The sequence below is a fragment of the Microplitis demolitor genome, chromosome 8 (assembly GCF_026212275.2).
Source record: "Microplitis demolitor isolate Queensland-Clemson2020A chromosome 8, iyMicDemo2.1a, whole genome shotgun sequence".
Taxonomy (NCBI): domain Eukaryota; kingdom Metazoa; phylum Arthropoda; class Insecta; order Hymenoptera; family Braconidae; genus Microplitis; species Microplitis demolitor.
Window position 1 is genome coordinate 17,834,570 of NC_068552.1, and position 19,627 is coordinate 17,854,196.

The 19,627-nt window shown below is 30.7% G+C and overlaps 4 protein-coding genes across 6 annotated transcripts; all 4 read left to right on the forward strand.

Annotated features, from left to right (window-relative positions):
• Positions 1–314: 314 nt before the first annotated feature.
• Positions 315–11,400, forward strand: LOC103578347 (voltage-dependent calcium channel subunit alpha-2/delta-3). 2 transcript variants are annotated; one of them, XM_008559405.3, is made up of 25 exons: positions 315–1,517; positions 1,723–1,928; positions 2,613–2,694; positions 2,780–2,890; positions 3,033–3,255; positions 3,431–3,562; positions 3,632–4,210; positions 4,355–4,491; positions 4,590–4,670; positions 4,758–4,838; positions 4,944–5,018; positions 5,104–5,118; positions 5,271–5,381; positions 5,481–5,552; positions 5,905–6,046; positions 6,143–6,364; positions 6,436–6,535; positions 7,447–7,479; positions 8,019–8,123; positions 8,315–8,427; positions 8,500–8,642; positions 8,706–8,869; positions 9,212–9,408; positions 9,560–9,848; positions 10,391–11,400. In XM_008559405.3, exons 2-25 carry the CDS (start codon positions 1,831–1,833, stop codon positions 10,668–10,670), a joined length of 3,585 nt encoding a protein of 1,194 aa, XP_008557627.1. In that variant the 5' UTR covers positions 315–1,517; positions 1,723–1,830; the 3' UTR covers positions 10,671–11,400. The 2 variants fall into 2 exon arrangements, with proteins under 2 accessions (XP_008557627.1, XP_053597029.1); XM_053741054.1 differs by lacking the exon at positions 7,447–7,479.
• Positions 11,401–14,251: 2,851 nt separating this feature from the next.
• LOC103578346 (trans-1,2-dihydrobenzene-1,2-diol dehydrogenase) lies at positions 14,252–16,090 on the forward strand. 2 transcript variants are annotated; one of them, XM_014443064.2, is made up of 4 exons: positions 14,252–14,547; positions 14,871–15,074; positions 15,140–15,431; positions 15,514–16,090. In XM_014443064.2, the coding sequence occupies exons 2-4, from the start codon at positions 14,873–14,875 to the stop codon at positions 16,013–16,015; spliced, it is 996 nt and encodes a 331-aa protein (XP_014298550.1). In that variant the 5' UTR covers positions 14,252–14,547; positions 14,871–14,872; the 3' UTR covers positions 16,016–16,090. The 2 variants fall into 2 exon arrangements, with proteins under 2 accessions (XP_014298550.1, XP_008557626.1); XM_008559404.3 differs by having other exon boundaries at positions 14,273–14,552.
• Positions 16,091–16,171: 81 nt separating this feature from the next.
• LOC103578345 (uncharacterized) lies at positions 16,172–17,406 on the forward strand. The gene is made up of 4 exons (XM_008559403.2): positions 16,172–16,423; positions 16,745–16,912; positions 17,001–17,124; positions 17,201–17,406. Exons 1-4 carry the CDS (start codon positions 16,364–16,366, stop codon positions 17,269–17,271), a joined length of 423 nt encoding a protein of 140 aa, XP_008557625.1. The 5' UTR covers positions 16,172–16,363; the 3' UTR covers positions 17,272–17,406.
• A 271-nt stretch (positions 17,407–17,677) lies between these two features.
• LOC103578343 (uncharacterized) lies at positions 17,678–19,317 on the forward strand. The gene is made up of 4 exons (XM_008559402.2): positions 17,678–17,881; positions 17,996–18,169; positions 18,550–18,679; positions 18,805–19,317. Exons 1-4 carry the CDS (start codon positions 17,819–17,821, stop codon positions 18,876–18,878), a joined length of 441 nt encoding a protein of 146 aa, XP_008557624.1. The 5' UTR covers positions 17,678–17,818; the 3' UTR covers positions 18,879–19,317.
• The last annotated feature ends 310 nt before the right edge of the window (positions 19,318–19,627 follow it).

The window sequence follows — 19,627 nt, forward strand, 5'->3', positions numbered from 1 at the left end:
TCCACCCACCCACCCGCCACTAACACACTCCCGGAAAAGCTGAGCGGAGACTGCTCTCTCGCGTCGTCTCTCCTGTTAAACGGCACTACACAAACGAACCCCGACTTGGATCCTCCTCCACCCCAGCAGCCCCCAACCCGCACCCCCCGGTCCCACCACCGCCTACTACTCTGACTACTCCGACTGGCGACTCCGACAACTCCTCTGAAGTCTGAACTATATCATATAGGATCCAGTTTTCTCCCAAAAGCCCGCTCGACGTGCTACTCCGTGCTTGTAGACGTAGTAAGAGTTATGCGCGCGCGCGACTCAAGGCTACTATTGGGAGTAGTAGGAAGATGCTTATATTTTCCGTCTCGTTACTTGACTCCCGTTACAAAAAAAAACGCCGCGTATTTAACGGCAAAGAATAATATATAAAAAGGGACTGAGACGTGCTTTGCTTGGTGAACAGATATATATTCAGCTTAATACCAGGTGTAAAAGTGTGGGGGCGAGTGTGTGTGTGAGTAACTGAAGTGAGCAAGTGCGTTTTGTTTCATCTCCTCTTGCCTTATATTGTTATTCTGGATTAAGGGTGCTAACAATATATATACATATTTACATGTATACAAGAGACAAGACCAGAACAGAGGTGAATAATATATTTGTACAATTAAAACTCCAAGGAAAGAGTGAAGGAGAGACATCAGCCCAGACACGAGTCAGAGCCCATCATCCGCTCATGGCAATTGGATATCATTTTTTTTTATTATTGAATGCAATTAAGCTGAGAGTGCTGTAACAAACCTGGGATAATACGATAATAACATTTGCTTAGGGATTTCTTCTTCTTTTTTTTTTCTTTTTTTTTTCGTCGACTAAACGAGTAGTGTAGACGAGTGTGCGTGGAAAGAGGGTGCGAAGCGTGGATGAAGGTCGTGGATGCAGGGTGTAGTAGAGGGCGAGGATCGTTTTGTGGTGGCGTTGAGAGTACGCGTAAACGCAGAACGTAAAACACCAAAAGTATAGGTGGTTAACAATTTTTTTTTTAATATTTTAGTGGGTGTTGTACATACAGACAACAGTTACACCGTAAAGTATTGATAACAATGATAATAAATATTATCAGTATTATTGGAGTTACAATAAGTAAAAATTGATGGTGAAATAAGAGTAGTATTAACTGAAGAAACGGAAGAAGAAAGTAGTGTAACAACTTGCTCAATAGATTGTGTGTTAAAAAAACGCGGCGTTACACGTCTTTTTTACGAGACCTATGGATTTTTTGCAGCGGCCTCTTACTACTTGCCGAATAAGAAAATTCGTCTCAGTTCTTGGTACTTTTTATTGCTTACACCATAATCATAACTGCTACGTCTGCTACTTGGACATGGATCACTGGATCTGAAGCTGGAGGTGTCACTTGCACACCCGAGTTAACGATAAACGACAGCGTACAACATAGACCTCTGCACGAGATCCAATTTTATCATCATCAACAAACATCATCGTCCGGCTGTGTCCAATGAATTAATGTGAGTTATGTATCTATGTATATAAATATATATAATTGTATGACGTTGGTAAACTATTTAAATAAATAAACGATTTATTAACGTCGTCTTAACATGGAACAAGGGTGACGTTAAAATATCGACACCGCTGTCTATGGGCAGTAAATAATAACAAAAAATATATAGCAATCGTAAGCCGCGGATATTTATTAATTTTTTCCATCAGCAGCGGAAGATTACACCGACAATAAGTTGAGAAGAACAACGGGGGTGAGCGCCGCTGTAAGATAAATAGTCTGGAGTATAAATATAAGAAGCGGGAGAAGATAACGAGATGTATCGTTACGTTAAAAGCACGTTGTACATCAGCATACTTTTTCTCATGAGTATTGGAATCAGTCATCAACAGGAGGAGGACATTCCACACAATGAGTAAGTTTGGCTTTTGTTTAAAACTTTTGAAATGGGGCTGCGGCCGTGTTCGATCGTCGCGGTCTTTCTCTCTCTCTCTCTTTTTCACTCGGTCTCTCATTCACTCACTCACTCATTCGCTATTTCGCTCCATATATATAATATCTATGTCTGTCTGTCTCTGTTGGTGAGCAATGATGTAACATTTGTGCATCATATACATACCGGAAGAATTTCACAAAGTCAATAGAGACGAGACACGGTGTGTGATCTCACGCCACTGATAAATCTGTAATATATGATGATATGATGCACACACATCTCCTCTAGAATAATATATATCCTATCCGCGGGATAGAGATGTTTAAATGCATGAGTATTGGCGCCGGTTAGGATAGGAGATTAGATCGTCCCGTATATATGCGGTGTGAAGAATATTCTTCCTCCATATATGTATATATTATAAATGTATGTATGTATGTATAGATATATATGGTGCGATATGGTATGGTATTGTATTGTATTGTATTGTAGTGCCGTATAAGTATTTGTGTGTAGTGTGAAGATATGAGAGAGTGGGAGAGAGATAGAGAGATTGAATTAAAGAGAGTAGAGAAGAAGGAGGTGGCGGAGGTGGTGCTGGTGAGGTGGGGCCAAATGGTTATCGATAGTTTATGCGACAACCTGCTGCTCTATGTGTTGCAGAGTGAGAAACTGGGCACTTAAGTTTGGCGTCGATCTGTGGGAGTTTGGACGACAAGCAACTAAACTTAGCGAAATACAGAGGGCAAGTTTTAATATTATTTTATATAACTTTAATTTTTACTTTTTATTAAATTTCTTTTATATTTTTATCATCATTATGCTTTTAGAATTACCATGGGATGGAAGCAACTGTAAATAAAAAAGACGGTTTGGTCCTGGTACGTGAAATGGCCGCTGAAGTTAAAAATATGATGGACTTTAAGATGAATGCTGTTATGGTGAGATTTATTTACTGAGCATTGGGGCTGCATTCGTATCAATGTATATTTTTTTTTCTTTTTTATTTGTTTATTTTTATGGGGTTTTATTTTACCACGGAGTGATGAACACGAATGTAAAAAATGCTACTGACTGTTATAGAGATTGATGGAAAGTGCGGAGCAAGCTGCAGTATCATCGCCAAGGGATTCAACAACATCACCCCGATACTACAGTTCCCATGAGATCAACAGATTCACTGATGATGGTAAACTCACACCCGGTACACGTGAATTGCTACTCTCGATGAATCGTCACTTTGACAATTTACCCGTCAATTTGAGCATGTCTGCAGTACTTTTTCCTCCGGGTGTTGAGGATTCTGGTTTGTATTTTGTTTTTATATTTATTCGACCGTATGAAACTCACCCTCTACCACATTTTATTCGCCAAATTACTCTCGAGTTATTAAAAAGAAAAATAAACACTATAAACTCATAATTCATAATTACAAAGAATATTAAAAGTTTTAATAACATCAAGTTTAATTGACATTACAGACAGTCAAGTCTCTTCTGGACTTCAATGGAGTGATCACTTGGACCCACTTTTTGTTAATAATTATGAAAATGATCCGACTTTGTCTTGGCAATATTTCGGAGCAACTTCCGGTTTCTTAAGGCGTTTTCCAGGTGAATATATCAACATTGAGAATACTAGCTTGCACTTATCGGTTGCTGTGAAAGTACATATTTTTCCAGCAATATCATGGCCGCCGAGAGGAAAAGGGTCAAGACCTGACCCACCGGACGTCCACGACTTCCGTATGTCGGACTGGTTCGTCGGCGGCGCAACCTGCCCCAAAGACTTGACAATATTAGTCGACAGTACAAGTTTTTCATCTAAAAAATTGCGTAAACTGACAATAGCCACGACAAAAAATATCTTGGACACATTGTCAACAAACGACTATGTAAATGTCTACCGTTACTCCGAGAGTGTTGAAGAGACTGTTCAATGTTTCAAGGATTTACTGGTCCAAGCATCGCCGGAAAATATACGTCAACTGAAGAATTCATTGTACTCAATACAATCAGATTCAACGGCAAATGTATCAGCCGCAATGGCCACTGGGTTTGAAATTCTCTATAAGTACAATAGAACTGGACAAGGTGCACAGTGTAATCAAGCCATTATGTTGGTTACATCTAACACTGAGACTGCATCCTCAGACCTTATTAAAAAATATAATTGGCCCCATATGCCCGTAAGGATATTCACCTATCTCGTTGGTGGTGACAAAAGCTCTGAGTTGCAAGAAATGGCTTGTGCTAATAAAGGTACACTAATTTTTTTTTCGCTCATTATTTTTCTCCATATTGATTTCTACATAAAAAAGAAAAATATAGATATAATAATAATATATTACGACACAATTTATATATTTTATTTCATCTTATTTACTTTTACAAACTCATAAAAAGGTTTTTACGCCCGAGTGACGTCAATGGAAGACGTTAAGACTAAAGTTTTTGAGTACGTGAAAGTTTTAGCACGACCTATGGTTTTGTATCAACATGATCATCCAATTCATTGGACACCTGCTTATGTAGGCGGCGAGGTATTGTGTCTAAACAATTATATGTACAATGAATTATCTATATATTTATTTTTCGTACGTCAATAAATTTACTTTCGTCTCTTTATTCACAATAACAGAGCAGTAGATACGGGGAAGAAAGACGTGGTCAATTAATGACATCTGTAACAGCGCCTATTCTAGATCGCCGTAATCACACAGTGAGTTTTTAATTTTTATATTCAATGGGCATTAATATTTATAGTTTTTTTTTGTTCGTGATAAATTATAACTGATATGATCTTCAGGTTAAAACCGCCAACTTGTTGGGAATAGTTGGAACAGATGTACCGATAGACCAAGTACAAAAGCTCGTGCCACCTTACAAGGTAACTTTCGAATCATTTAGCTCCATTTTTATTATTATTATTATTTTTTTTTATTCTATTCATACACACAGAATTTATCGAGCGACATTTTTTACTCTATTTCAGCTGGGTGTAAATGGCTACTCGTTTATCGTCGACAATAATGGTCGTGTCTTGTATCATCCAGATCTACGTCCTTTGGTAAGATTGATTTACATAAAAAAAACTAAAATAAATAAAGTATAAAGTCATTTAAATAATATATTTTATTTGTTTAAACATACAGCCGACAAGTCAAAATGTAAGTACCGTCGACCCGCTTTAAGTACAAAAAGTTCTTTTTTTTTACTTTATTGTAGTATTGATTTACTCAGCTATCATAATGTTTTTCAATAATATATGTATATATACACATACGTATTTATTTTATTTTATTTTTTTTTTTTTTTTTAGTATGAAAACTCATTGCATCCTAGATACACGAGCGTTGACTTGTCAGAAGTTGAACTAGCAGAGTTTGAAGGACCTAGTTACATTTACAATAATAACTCACTACTTTTTGATGTAAGTTACTAACGCCATTGTTGAGGCGTACAAAAGTTTTTATTTAACACAATGCAACGCTAATAATAATTATTATTATTTATTTATTTAATTTTTTAGTTAAGGCGCGATATGATTGAACAAAAAGAGGGAGAGACAAATTTCCCGGTGAAAATTCATTACGATAGTATGGTAAGTATTTAAAAAATATACTGTCAAAAAATTGGAGTAAATTCGGATTTTATTTCTTTCCGTCACTCGAAGCTCGGGAGTTTTTTTTAAAAATCACTCTGCATACGGAGTAAATCGGGAGTTTGTTTTCAGATGAGTGATTTCGGAGTTCACTGATCCGCAGTCTTGATATTAAAATAAACTCCGTTTAGGAATCAATTTTACTCCGAATCGAAGTTTTAATATTAAAATGAACTCCTATTCGGAGTAAATTAAATAAAATAAACAGTCATCCGCTCTGGATTTACTCCGGTAATTTTTTATATCGTAGTTTGTCTCGGTGATAATAAATAAGTAAATAAATTTTTAACAGAAACGTGTGACGATTCGTCGACACAATTATTTTTACGAGCCTATTGTCGGGACTCCGTTCTCTCTGGGGTTAGCATTGCCGGAGGGCTATGGTATGCTAGAAGTCCACGCTGAACTGGAGCTGAAACACGCTATTTTAAATGGTAATAAAAAATGTATAACTCAAGTTCACATTAATATAAATTGTTTTAAATATAAACCAAGATATTAATATAATACTATTTTAATTTATTATTCAGTGTTTGACTATCTGAATGGAAGTAATTGGAAAGTTCATCCAGATTGGGTTTACTGTGAGTACAGTTCAGCGTCCGATAAGCAATTTTCTACCCCTGAGGAACGTATTCTCCATTTCCTCGGTCGTACTCGTATGCCGGGTTGGAAGTGGATGTCTATGAGACCTAAGAGTCCCAGCTCGCATCATAATCAAGCGAGCAAGCCCGATAAAGATGCGCATTACTGTACGTATTAAATTATTTTTATCAAGTGGACTTGTAAATTCCTTTATTTTTATTAATTTATTTAATTACAGGCGATAAAAGATTAGTACAGTCACTAGTTATGGATGCAGTTGTAACTGGTGGGTTCAATAAAAGAGACACAAACTTGATGCACAGGGAAGATAATCAGAAGTAAGTGACAGGAATTATGACTGGAAAAAAAAACCTAAAAACGATCAAAGAAAAATAAATATATATTTTTAATACAGACAAGTAAATGATAACTTTTAAAAAAGCATGCACTGCAATAATTACTTGTTAACCCAAGCACCTGTAAATGCACAGAGCACTTATATATATATATAGATATTAATATATATTTATATATTTATGATCGATAATAATAATAATAATAATAATAATGATAAAAATATTTTCTCGGCAATTAGCAAAGACGTTAGAAATAAATCGTGTCAAATTGGGTTTAAATAGCAACAATTATTGTGCATTACTAAAACTAATTGTCACGGTTATTATTGATAAGACATATCGTTCCGTCAGATCAATTGTTTTGTATAGATATCCGTTGTACGTGATTACCACAAGTAGACACTGAAAGAGAGATAAAGAGAAAGGGAGAGAGAGGGAGAGATAGAGAGGGTGAAAACGATCTCCGCAATTATCTACTGCTCGGCGTAATTATATCCGGGAGTGGAATATGCAAAGGAGCTTTGTTTCTCAGAGTTAAAGGACGATATTGGTGGTAATGATGATGATTATTATTATTGTTATTGTTATTATTATCATTATGTCCAAATAGTGATGGCCGATGTGTGAGACAGACATTGAGACATAAATTATTCAATATTGAGAAGCTCTCTGGGGATGAAGTTGATATGAGCGAGGAATAATATAGTTAACTAATATTTAAATATTCTATTATATTATATTATGATGTAATAAATCGTATATATTAATACTGCTTTTATAAGACACATTTTGCACCTTTTTAAACGACACTTTTATAATTTTTATTTATTAATATTTATACTTTCTTGCATATATTTTTATTACATTTTATTATTGTGTGTCTCCACCGCCAGCCCCATTGCCATACTGATGGCTCTTCTGCACAGGTAATTTATTATGCACAATTATATGTTTTATCCTCACTCGCAGTTTTGCACGGTAAATATATTACCAAATGTTTACCTAATTCACGGTCATCTATAAGAATTATTGTGTTCCTGCGTCTCCCGATAGACCTAATCATTGTCGCCGATTACTCTCATTGGGATTTTTTTATATATTTTTTTTTATTATTTTACTTTTATAACAATCATTAACTGCCAATTAACTATCAAAATAATAAAAAAAAAAAGTCATTCACCCTGCTGGATTTTCATATCAATTTTTGTACTGCGGTTGAGTTGAAAAAAGACAGCGCGTCTTTTTTTTACTCAACCGCGCTTTTGTGCAAATAAAAAAAAAATAGATGTTGCTGATCATAATGCAGAAAAACTATTTAAATACATAAATAAAAAAAAAAAAAAAATAATTTGTGGCTAAGGTATTAATGAAAAGGAGACTGATGATGATTAACAGCAGTCTCTATAGCTGTCGAACAGTTAAAAGTAATTATAAAAACTAATAGACTGTCGTTGAAATTTTGCAGCCAAGGAAAGGGGAGGTTCGACGTCGTCCGAAGTTTCATTGCGACAAGGAGTGGCCTCTTTCGATGGCACGACCATCAAGACAATAAGGAAGCCGAAGACGAACCGTAAATGTCAATGATCATGAATTAGTAATTAAATAATTTGAAAGCGAAAAAAAAATTAAAGAATTTAAAAAAAAAAAAAAATTTATTTAAATGTCATCTGAGTAGAGTTTAAAAAAAATTCGTTTATTGACAAGCAATAATTATGTTTATGAGAATGTTAAACGGGAAAATTGAAGTTTTTAATTGACCAGGCATTTCGCTGACATGAACAAAAGAGCTATGGACACATCATGGTACAAAAGAGCCGCGGAACAACATGCTGTGGAGCCTGAGAGTTTCGTGTTCAGTGTGCCTTTCAACGCTGGTAATTTATCATATTCATTTAACTCTACTACATAAATTACCACACTCTAAAAAATCTAAATAAATAAATTAGCGGAAATGACGGAACCACTTGTTACGGCAACTCACGCGGTCTTCTTCGAGGGTAAAAATCAGCATAAGGCACCAGCTGCTGTTGTTGGTATCCAACTACAGCATTCGTCATTATCATCGCACTTTATGAATATTACATCGACGGTAATAATTTATATTTATTATAAAAAAAAAAAAATGATTGATGACGTGTTTCATTATTTACAGTGCGCGTCTTGTAAAAAAAACTGCGCATCCACAGACCTAGACTGTTATATTCTCGACAACAGCGGGTTCATAATTATAAGCGAGAATAATGAACACACGGGTAAATTTTTTGGTGAAATTGACGGCACTATTATGGACTCCCTTGTGCAGGACAGGATCTACAGGTATGCCAGCCGATTTTACTGTCTAATAAAAGTAAAACCTAAAACCCGTGAATATGTCGCGGAGTAGTTTTCCTTATACGATTACGATATATAATATAAAATACATGTACATATATACATGACATATGTGACATGAAAGGGTGGCTTTGAAGGCAAGTCTTGTAAAAATTTTATTACCGTATTGTGTTAGGATGTATCAGATATTTTTTTTATACTTATATGAAAATCACACATTTTACGATCTGTAAAAAAATTTGAAAACCGGGTTATTAATTTTTCACTCAACAAGTCGCTAATATTTTACTGATTATTAATAAAATTAATTGTGTGGTTTATTTTTAGGAAAGTGACGGTAGTGGATTATCAGGGTCGTTGTCCTCCTCAAGAGTCCCATTTATCGTCAGCACCACGAACAGTATCCGGATCAATTATCAAGACAATTGTAACAGCATTCGGTCTTATCTGGTCTTCAATACTAAAATTAAACATCTACGACGCAATTAGCCCGGCATTTGCCTGGCCAAATGACTCTAATTCCGGTAATTATCGGTCCAATTAATCGATTATTAATTAGTACAAAAAAATAATCAATCTCTGCATTTATAATGAATGAATTTATAAATTTATTATTGTGACTATAATGGTAATAATTGTTACTACGTATGAAATATATTTAACGGTCGATTACAGATGACGATATTAAAATCGATGACGAGACAAATTCTTACGAATCGAAAAATTTGTCGGAGGAGCCAACGGCTGGAAAAGATAAAGGATCTCCATTTCCGGCGGTAGCGTCTCCACCAACAGTTCCGCCTGCCACTCACGCAACATCAGCTCAATATACGATCAATAAAGTACGTCCGTGTGAAAAGAAGACAGATCTGTATATTTTGCAACCCGAAAGATTGAACACAAGTGGTCAGAGCAATCCGCTCAAGGGTAAACTGACGAACTGCCATGTAACCGGATGCGAGAGGTGAGTTTTTTTAAAAAAACTCCACTAGCTGTGCAGTAAAAAGTTTTTGTGATGAAAGGAATCTGTGTTAAGTATTTTATTTTAAATATTTAACATTCTTGTATGTTAATTTTTACAAAAATTTTTTTACTGTGTCTAGGGTAGAAGTACCGCTTTTTTTTTATCCCTTTAGAACTAATTTTGGCAACTTAGAAATTATAAATAAAATCATTTAAAAAATTTTTTTTTAATACTTTTTATTAATTAAAATAAAATATTAAATCTCCAAAAATGGAGCAGTGGCCACAAATGCTATTTCTGCCTTTTACGGAAAAAAGTCGAGACAAAAAATGTATGAATTTTTGTTATGCCGTCGACCAAACTTGTAACAGGAAGTTAAGCATAATAATTTTTTGGCTTAACTTCCTTTTTAAGTTTGGTCGACAACATCATAAAAATTATTAAATTTCTTAAGCCCATTTCTCCGTGTACATAAAAAGTAAATATTTTGAATCTCCATTTTTTATGATGCTTTCATTGACTTATTTATCAATCTTCCTCAGGCCTTTCAGTGTCCAAAAGATCCTTCACACAAATCTTATTCTGCTGGTGGTGGATACCCTCTGTCCGTGTGGCAGTAAGCAGCTTAGCATTGAGCCTACGGAAGCTGCCAACGAACCAGGAGTTTGTTCAGCCCGACGTGATCGGCTCTACCGACGACGGCCACCAAAATGTATTAATTATCATCCCGAGGAAATGGAAATAAAATATTGCGGTAGCGGCAGCAAATTAAGTTTATCGTACGGTCTCATCCTCGCCTTGTTGTCGGTCTACTTTACGTGACTCGCTCCGTTAACTATCTCGCGATTCAACGAGTAATTTACGCATTAATATATGTATATATATATATGTACATATATATATTTACGTATTTCAGTATAAATATATAATATATATTTATTATTATTACTATTAATATTATATAATTATAATTATTATTGATATTATTTATATTGAGTTTACATGCAGCTATTTTACGGCGTAGTACTCAGAGCAATAGCAATGACGGGGAACAGGATAATAATTTAAAAATAACAATAAATAATAAACAAGTCAGTGTGGATATTTTAAAAAATAATAATAATGATAAATAGGATTTTAATAAATTTATTTCATTGATTGTCCATTTATAAAACGGCTGTTAAATAAACGCGTAATTAAATGCAAAGTAAAGAGACTAATTAAAAAAAATATCCAATTCTGCGAAGATGTTATAACTCTTATTATTAAATTAAATTAAATAATAATCAATAATAATAATAATAATATTATTATTATATTGAATTGGGAGATGAATTTCAAATAAAAAAATATTTATGAGAAAAATGATGAAAAATTTAAAAAAAACATGAGAGCGAGAGAGAGAAAGAGAGAGCGAAGTGTAATGATGTTTGAGATTGATTCGCCGTCCGAGAGTGCGACTCCCCTATATATATATATATATACATATATATAATAAATAAATAAATATTGATCCGTGGTTTAAAACGGGCCAATAAATGTTTAGACAATACAATTTGGATGCAAGATTTTTTTTCCTTGCGCCAAGTAACATACATATGTAAATATGTATGTATATGTATATATATTTATTATGATAAATATATATATGTATATGTATTAATAGTTATTGTAACTTATTAATATTTATAATATATTTATATAAATATATATTATTATTTAGAGAAATAAATAATAATAATGGTAATGAAAAATAAATAATTGTTTTTCGCGCGTAAAATTTTAAACCGGCGGGGCTGAGGGTTATTTTAAATAACTCGAGGGATTGTGTGCGTGGCTCACTTTTCCGCGCCTTACGTCTTTTAAATAAATTTATATAATATTTACTTTGTTTTAATGTATATTATATATATATATATATTTTATTTATTACTTGAAATTAAATTTAATAGATAATTCGTAATAATAAGCTTTCATTTATTGTTTATCGTTGAGCACTCGTACTCACTTTTAAGAGCTCGTATTATCAAATGTATCTAAAAAAAAAAAAATTGAGGGTGTGTTTTAAAATAAATAAATAACATTATTATTATTATACAGTTTAGATGATATTATTTGTTGTATAGAGAATATATGAAAATTTTATTGCAATTTAGTAATGAGGAAAATAATAATAATTAACAGTTTGGAAAAATAAATTTTTACAGCCAATTCTTAACGATTGTCAATATATAATATATATATTAAAAAAATGAAAAGAGTTCAATTACTTGAGTAATTTAAAATCAATTTAAGAAAAAATATAAATAAATGGTAAATCGTTATATTGTTCAGATATGAACCAAATGATCGTATTTATAATGTTACGAATGAGATAGATCTTCATGTATAAAATACTTTTTGATCTTTTAAATGTAATTATTATTTGTAATTGTTTTATTTATTTTTTTTTACAATTATATCATTCCATTACAAGACCATTTTTTACTGTGTCTTCCACGAAACGGCCTTTCTTAATGTGGATTACGAAGATACGTATGAATAAAAATGATATGTGACTATTTAAATGTGAATGTTTTATTCAAAATAATAAAATTAAATAATACATATCGGCTTACTGGATTACAATTGCATGATGCTACAAAAAGGAAATGAAAAAAAAAACAAAACATAAAATAATATCAATACATTTTTATGTAAAGAACGAGTCTACATGTATGTTCTTATTTAAAAATAATAATAATAATAATAATAATAATAATAATAATAACAGTAACAAAACCTACATTCTTATGTATCTGTAAGCAAACGTAGGCGGTAATTATACAAATAATATGATAAGTTTAAAAAAATAAAAAATTAAAACCAAAAATCTTTTCAAAAAATATTCAAAAAAAAAAAAAAAAAAAAAAAAAAACATAATTAAAAAATAAAAACGGTTAATGTAAACTATATTTAATGATGAAAAAATAAAATAAAGTCACTCTGTATTTTCGTGACGAAAAAAAAAAAATAATAATAAATAAAATAAAAAAAACGAACTTATAAGTTTTTATCTTCCATTTATTGTGAATTTCAAAGCGATCAAAAACATAATAAAAATGCATTTATAATTATTATTAATATAATTACGCAACTCAGATCTTTATATAGATTTAAAATATCAATTATAATTATAATTAAAATTAATGAGATACGTCATGACAGGAGGAAAATTAAAAATAAAATGATAAATATATAATGACTGTTTATGGATATTTAATAATAAAATAATAATAATGAGTAATTGGGGGTTACGGGGGGACAATAATTAAATAAATAAACGTCAAGCATTTGATTGCCGAAATTTAATTCTGTGCAAACAATCGCTGATAACGAATAATTACAACAATTAAATACAATTATTATGCTTTTGTGATTGTTATCTTTTACAGATTACTTGATAAAAAATGAAAAAAAAAAAATATAAAAATGAAAAAAAAATAAATAAAAAAAAAAAAAAATGCATATGAATATTTTAAATAAGAATGTATACAATTTATTGAGGCATTTGTATGAACGCGTTTCAAGCTGGGCCAAAAATGAAAAAAAAAATAATAATAATAATAATTAATATTAAATAAATAATGATAATGAAAATTATGTTTTCCCATGTAATTTATTCCAAGTTTGGCTGTTGTTATCTTGAATATCGACTAAATATGTTTATAGAATATGAGAATAGTTAAAAATAAGCCAACTAAAAACAAAAAAACATAAATAGTTATTATTATTTTTAATTATTATTACATAATTAACATTCTTATTGAATTTATTATGAAGTAGAGCAGTTTAAATTTAAAAAAAAGATTATGAAAACATTTAGTTCTCTGCCCAAGTGCGTCCGCACTCTTGAATGTGTAAGAGAAGATGGCAATCAAGGTCAAAAAAATAATTATCAATGTTAATTAAAAATTTACGCATCTGAAATAGATCATGGCGCCCGAAAATCCTTAAAAACAAAACTTATTTAAATATTTAAAAGAAAATTAAAAAAATTATAATAGTATGAAATGCTATTACGTCGATTGTACATTACTATTATAATTAATTAATATTATTACAACTAAAAAAACAAAATAATTGTGTACAAACATCTAGATTTATCCACAAACCTTCTGATTTTAAATTTAAATCCTCTGATCCTTTTGGCGCAATTTTTTTAAAAATTCAAAAGCTATCCAAGTCTGATCAAAGTTCGTCTCTTTCTACTCTATCGCAATTATATATATATATATAAAATATAATTTATTATATTTATATATAACATATCATTTGTTTTTAAAATATATAATATAAATACGGGTATGATACTAATCGATTATTTGAAATAAAAATAATAGATAAATTTATTGACACTAGATAAATTCAAATAAACATCAAGTGCTTTTTTTGCTACAATACACTCCAGTATCATTATATTATCAATGGACGCATAACCTTGATAAATATATATATATATATATATCTAAGTTCTCCGATGTAATAAATTGCGATGCTAAAGAGATGAGACGAACTTTGATACAACCCAGTAATAAGTAATAAAATTGTTGAATAATAAAGTATAAACGTATTTAAAAAACCGTTTTAATATTCTATCATTTGTCTTGTGGTATTTGCCATCACTAATTTACGAATTTTACCAACAAAAGTTCTCTAGGTTAAGTATGTGTTTTTTTTTATATAAAATTTGCAATGACAGTAAATCCAGCAGACAACTGAATTTTTTTTTAAAAACGCATTTAAAAATTTTAAAAAATCTGTTCTTATTTAAAATTTTTTTTTTTTAAATATGTTATTTAAAAAAAGAAATTACTGGTGTCTGCTATTTTCAGTATCACCAATAAGCAAATATTTAAATTACGTTTTAAAAATTATTTATTTAATTGACAATTTTTCAAATAATTTTTGTATCAATCGCGACTGCTTATAATTATTGAATTAATTCATAATTTTAATTAGTATTTGATAAAATTTAAATAGAAATGGCAACACGTTGGGGTATAGCTGGTGCAGGAAAAATATCTCATGATTTTACAAACGCGACTGCTACATTGCCTAAAAATGAACATGAAGTTGTAGCTGTTGCTGCCCGTGATTTAAATCGTGCTAATGACTTTGCTAAGCTACATCACATTAAAAAAGCCTATGGAAGTTATGCAGAGTTGGCTAAAGATCCTGATGTTGGTACGTCACATTATTTTATTTTTATCTATAAATTTTCCAGTTTATAAGTTTTTTTTATTTTCTAGAAATTGTTTATGTGGGAACTTTGAATCCTCAGCACCTGGAAGTCGCCAAGATGATGCTGAGCCATGGAAAGCATGTCCTCTGTGAAAAACCACTGACGATGAATCTGAAACAGACAAAAGAACTGATCAGTTTTGCTAGATCCAAAGGTTTATTTCTGATGGAGGCAATATGGAGTAGATGTTTCCCGGTATATCAAGCTGTCAAAGATGCTATAAAAGCTGGAGAGATTGGTGATGTCAAACAAGTGATCGTATCATTTGGATTTGCTATGGAGCATGTGGATCGTTTGAAGTACTGGGTGTTATTTTATTTATAGTTTCAATTTGAATGACTCTAGTCTATTGTATTTTAATCTTAAATCTTTGACTTTCAGTATGAAAGAACTAGGCGGTGGTACAATCTTGGATCTTGGAGTCTACACACTGCAACTGGCCCAGTTTATTTATGATGGTGAGAAACCGATAAATGTTAAAGCTGGAGGTTTTTTGAATGCTGATGGCGTTGATACGTCTACGTCGGCTACTCTTTTGTACAAAAATAATCGGACTGCTACGGTAATGACACACTCGGTGGTTACTTTACCAAATGAAGCTGTTATCATTGGCACTGAGGGTGTGATAAAAATACCGACATTCTGGTGTCCAGTGACCGCTGAATTGCCATCGGGTAAAATAAAATTCGATTTGCCCAAAGCTCCGCTTCCTTTTAATTTTATCAATAGCGCAGGACTTCGTTACGAAGCTATGGAAGCACGTGCTTGTCTCCAAAAGGGTTTGAAAGAGAGTCCAAAGGTGTCACATGCTGAGTCGCTGCTTATTGCTGAGCTTGAAGATGAATTACGCCGACAAATTGGAGTCGTTTATCCGCAGGATTAATGAAAAAAATATTTAGTCAATAAAATATTTGTATCAACATTTATTTATATTAAAAAAATAAACTTTTAATTTTAATTACTAACGATATAATTTTATTATTGTTTATGAAGGAAAAAAAAGATGTTTTTATATATTTTTTATTAACTATTTTAATTGTTTAAGTGGAATTACCAATTTCAACATTAAAAGTTCAAAGCGGTCAACAAAACAACTAAAAATATTTTTGAATCCCACTTTTCATTGAGCAAATTCACATAAAAGGTGACTTTGTTTTTTTTTTTAACTACAAATAGTTTTCTATTCCTCCCAAGGACTTACGGTAAATTATAAAGTAAAAATAATTTCACAATGCGTATATTTTTGATAATTGTTTTTGTCCAACTGGCATCAGTTATGAGCATACCACCGGTAAGTTTATTAAAATATTTAATGACTTTTTATATTACACTGTAAAAAATCGCGGGTAATTACGAATTTCATTTAAATCCGGATTTGCTTCGCCACTCAAAGTTCTGGAGTTTAAAAAAAATCACTCCGCATACGATGTAAATGGGGAGTTTTTTTTTCAGATGAGTGATTTCGGAGTGATCTGGATTTTATTTGAACCCGCATTCACTCCGCACTAGAGTTTCAATATCAAAATAAACTCTTCTTCAGAATGAATTTTCCTCCAAGGGAAATAAATAATTCACTCCACAAATTTTTTGTAATTATTATTTTATTTATAAGAGAAGGCATCGACATCATGATCCGGAATTCGCTCACTGCCCAAAGTACCCGAGTTGTTTTGAGGTAATGCTATCAATTTTGAGTAACACGCCGATAGACACATCATCATTAATAGTCAATAATGACTATAAAGCTACTGCTTTGTGTCTTTTAAATCATCATGGTGTCGTAAGTTTATGATTTTTTTTTAATGATCGCTAAATTTAATTCTATTGCAAGTAATTAAGGAGAAAAATTATTTTAAATTATTCAATAGTTCGACATTGATAAATCGATGAACTTTGATATAATGTGTAAGATATCGAAGGAGAATACAATAAAGAACATTGGAATTCCGACTATTGAGCAAATGCATGCTTCCCGTCATTGTTTTCTACTAAGTAATATACGAAATATTTCATTTTTAATTATCAAATTTTTTTTAAAAGTAACTAATACATTTATCTTTTTTTACAGAGGGTGCTTCTGCAGCTGAAACTTTCGATATGGTCAGCAGATGTGTCCAAAAAGATGTCGAATATAAATGATCATAAATATTTTGTATGACTACAATCTGTGTTAAATAAACACTTCCAATGAATTTAATTTTTGAATCATAATTAAACCTGACTACTGAATTAAAAGAGATTTTTGATAAATTTCTTGTTTTTAAGCTTTGAAAAAATAAAATTATAGATAAAAAAATTAAGATTCGTATTTCCGATGGAATAATTTATCAAATAAAAAAAATAAAATTTCCCAGCGTAAATTAAAAACTATTATTGAAGTAATTTGTATTTCTTTGTACTAATGACGTTAATGTAGTTCAAGATAACTAATTAAAATTACACATAATTTACTTATATTTTATGACTTGGATTTTAACGAATTAATTATTAGTCTGTTAAAAAACCTAAGTAATTAAAAACAGTATTTCTGTACTGTAATAGAATTAATGGATTTTCAAGGTAAATAAATTAATTTAGTCAAAAGTATATAAAGGCTCCGCTTTTATCGTATTGGAAACACAATTAAGTGATTTGCTCATAAACAAGCAGCGGTAGTTTTTAAAAAAAAGTATTTTAATTATTCACAATGAAAATTGCAATGTATTTGCTTTTAATTGTTGGTTTTATACAACTTTTGTCAATTGAATCGGTAAGTTGATTCTCAAAACACTAGTACTTAATACCTAATTTACTTGTTTGATATTCGACTGACTATTTACTATTTTCTATATAAATCATGATTATTGTTTTTTATTTATCTAAGGCACCGGCTCAGCGAACTAAATTTAGCTTTGATCAGTGTCCGAAATTCGCGAGTCATTTTTCGCTGTTATATACAACTATGACTGGACAAATAAATAATATATCATCCCTATTATTGGGTCCAGAAACTCTAGTTCCTTTGGGTCTGCCATGTCTATATAAGAAATTTGGTTTGGTAAATAAACTTATTTATATTTTATTGCGAAAATAGCAGACCATCGATGGAAGGAAAAGTGGGGTAAAATGAGACGCTTTACTATTGATCCTTTGATATCAAAAATTTCAAATTGGCCGTCCGGTCGAATTCCCTTTCCCACCTTTTTTTAAATTTTAATGTATGGTATCTCATTATTTCTCATTGTCTCGATTTGCCCTACTTACCCCTATAAATTTTATATTATAAACTTAAGAAATTATATTGATTGAAAAAAATATTTAAAAATGCATACAAATAATAAGTTCATTGTTTATGAAAAAAAAAAAAAAAAAATGCGGATGTCTGCTATTTTCAGTACCATATTTAACTCATGTAATTAAAAAAAAATTATGTTATAGTTTAATGACGATAAATCAATTAATTACAATTTATATAAAAAACTGATGTTGGAGACTGTTGGAATAATGGGTCAGTCCCAAGAAAATCTTGAAAAATATTTAAGTCTTATCCAACATTGCTACTCAAAAAGTAAGAAAATTAATTATTAACTGTAATATTTAAATATGACAACAATAATATTAAAAAGATGAATTTTTTAATGCATTAATTACTTTCCATTGAAATTAATATTTTATTTTATTTATTTTTTACAGAAGGTGCTGATGAATTTGAAACTTTTACGCAAGTAGCGGAATGTGTCAATAAAGTAGAATTTAGTCCGAATTAATAATGTCAAAACTAATACATTTATTCATTATGTAAAATATCATTTTTTTTATTTATTGATCCCCATTTAATGATTAATGCGTTGTAAAAACTATTTAGAATCTTCAACTAGATTAAAAAAGTAAAAAAATTAAGTAATTAAAAATTATTATTATGACACCGTATTATCGACATATTCAAGGTAAAATAATTAATAAAATAAAAAAATGAACTTGTCATTAAAAATAAAGCTCAAAGATCATTTGAAAACAAACGTATTATACTTCTTCTTGCTGGCAGTGCTAGTGCTAATGTAATTAAAAATGATTAATTGAAACAAAGAAACACAAATGACTTTGTTTTTTATTTCTTATCAAATTAATTGTAAAAAACTTGTCTAAGCCAAAAAAATAAAGTAATTAAATTGAAATAAAGAAACACAAATGACTTTGTTTTTTTCATCTCTGAATTAATAATTTTCGATCATTTTATTGCCTTTTAAAGACGATTGGAAATTTACAACTAAATTAAAAAATTATGTCTCTCAAGAAATTATTGAGGATAAAAAAATAAAGTAATTAAATCGAAATAAAGAAGCGCAAATGGCTTTGTTGCTTTTTATTTCGAAATTGATAAATTTTTTGATGACAAAAATACATTATAGTAAACTGTAAATATTTATTTATCGACACTGAGGGCCAGTTTTTCAACCCAAGATTTCGTAAACCCAGGGTTATAATACTATTGTAAGTTTATCTATATATTGTAAAC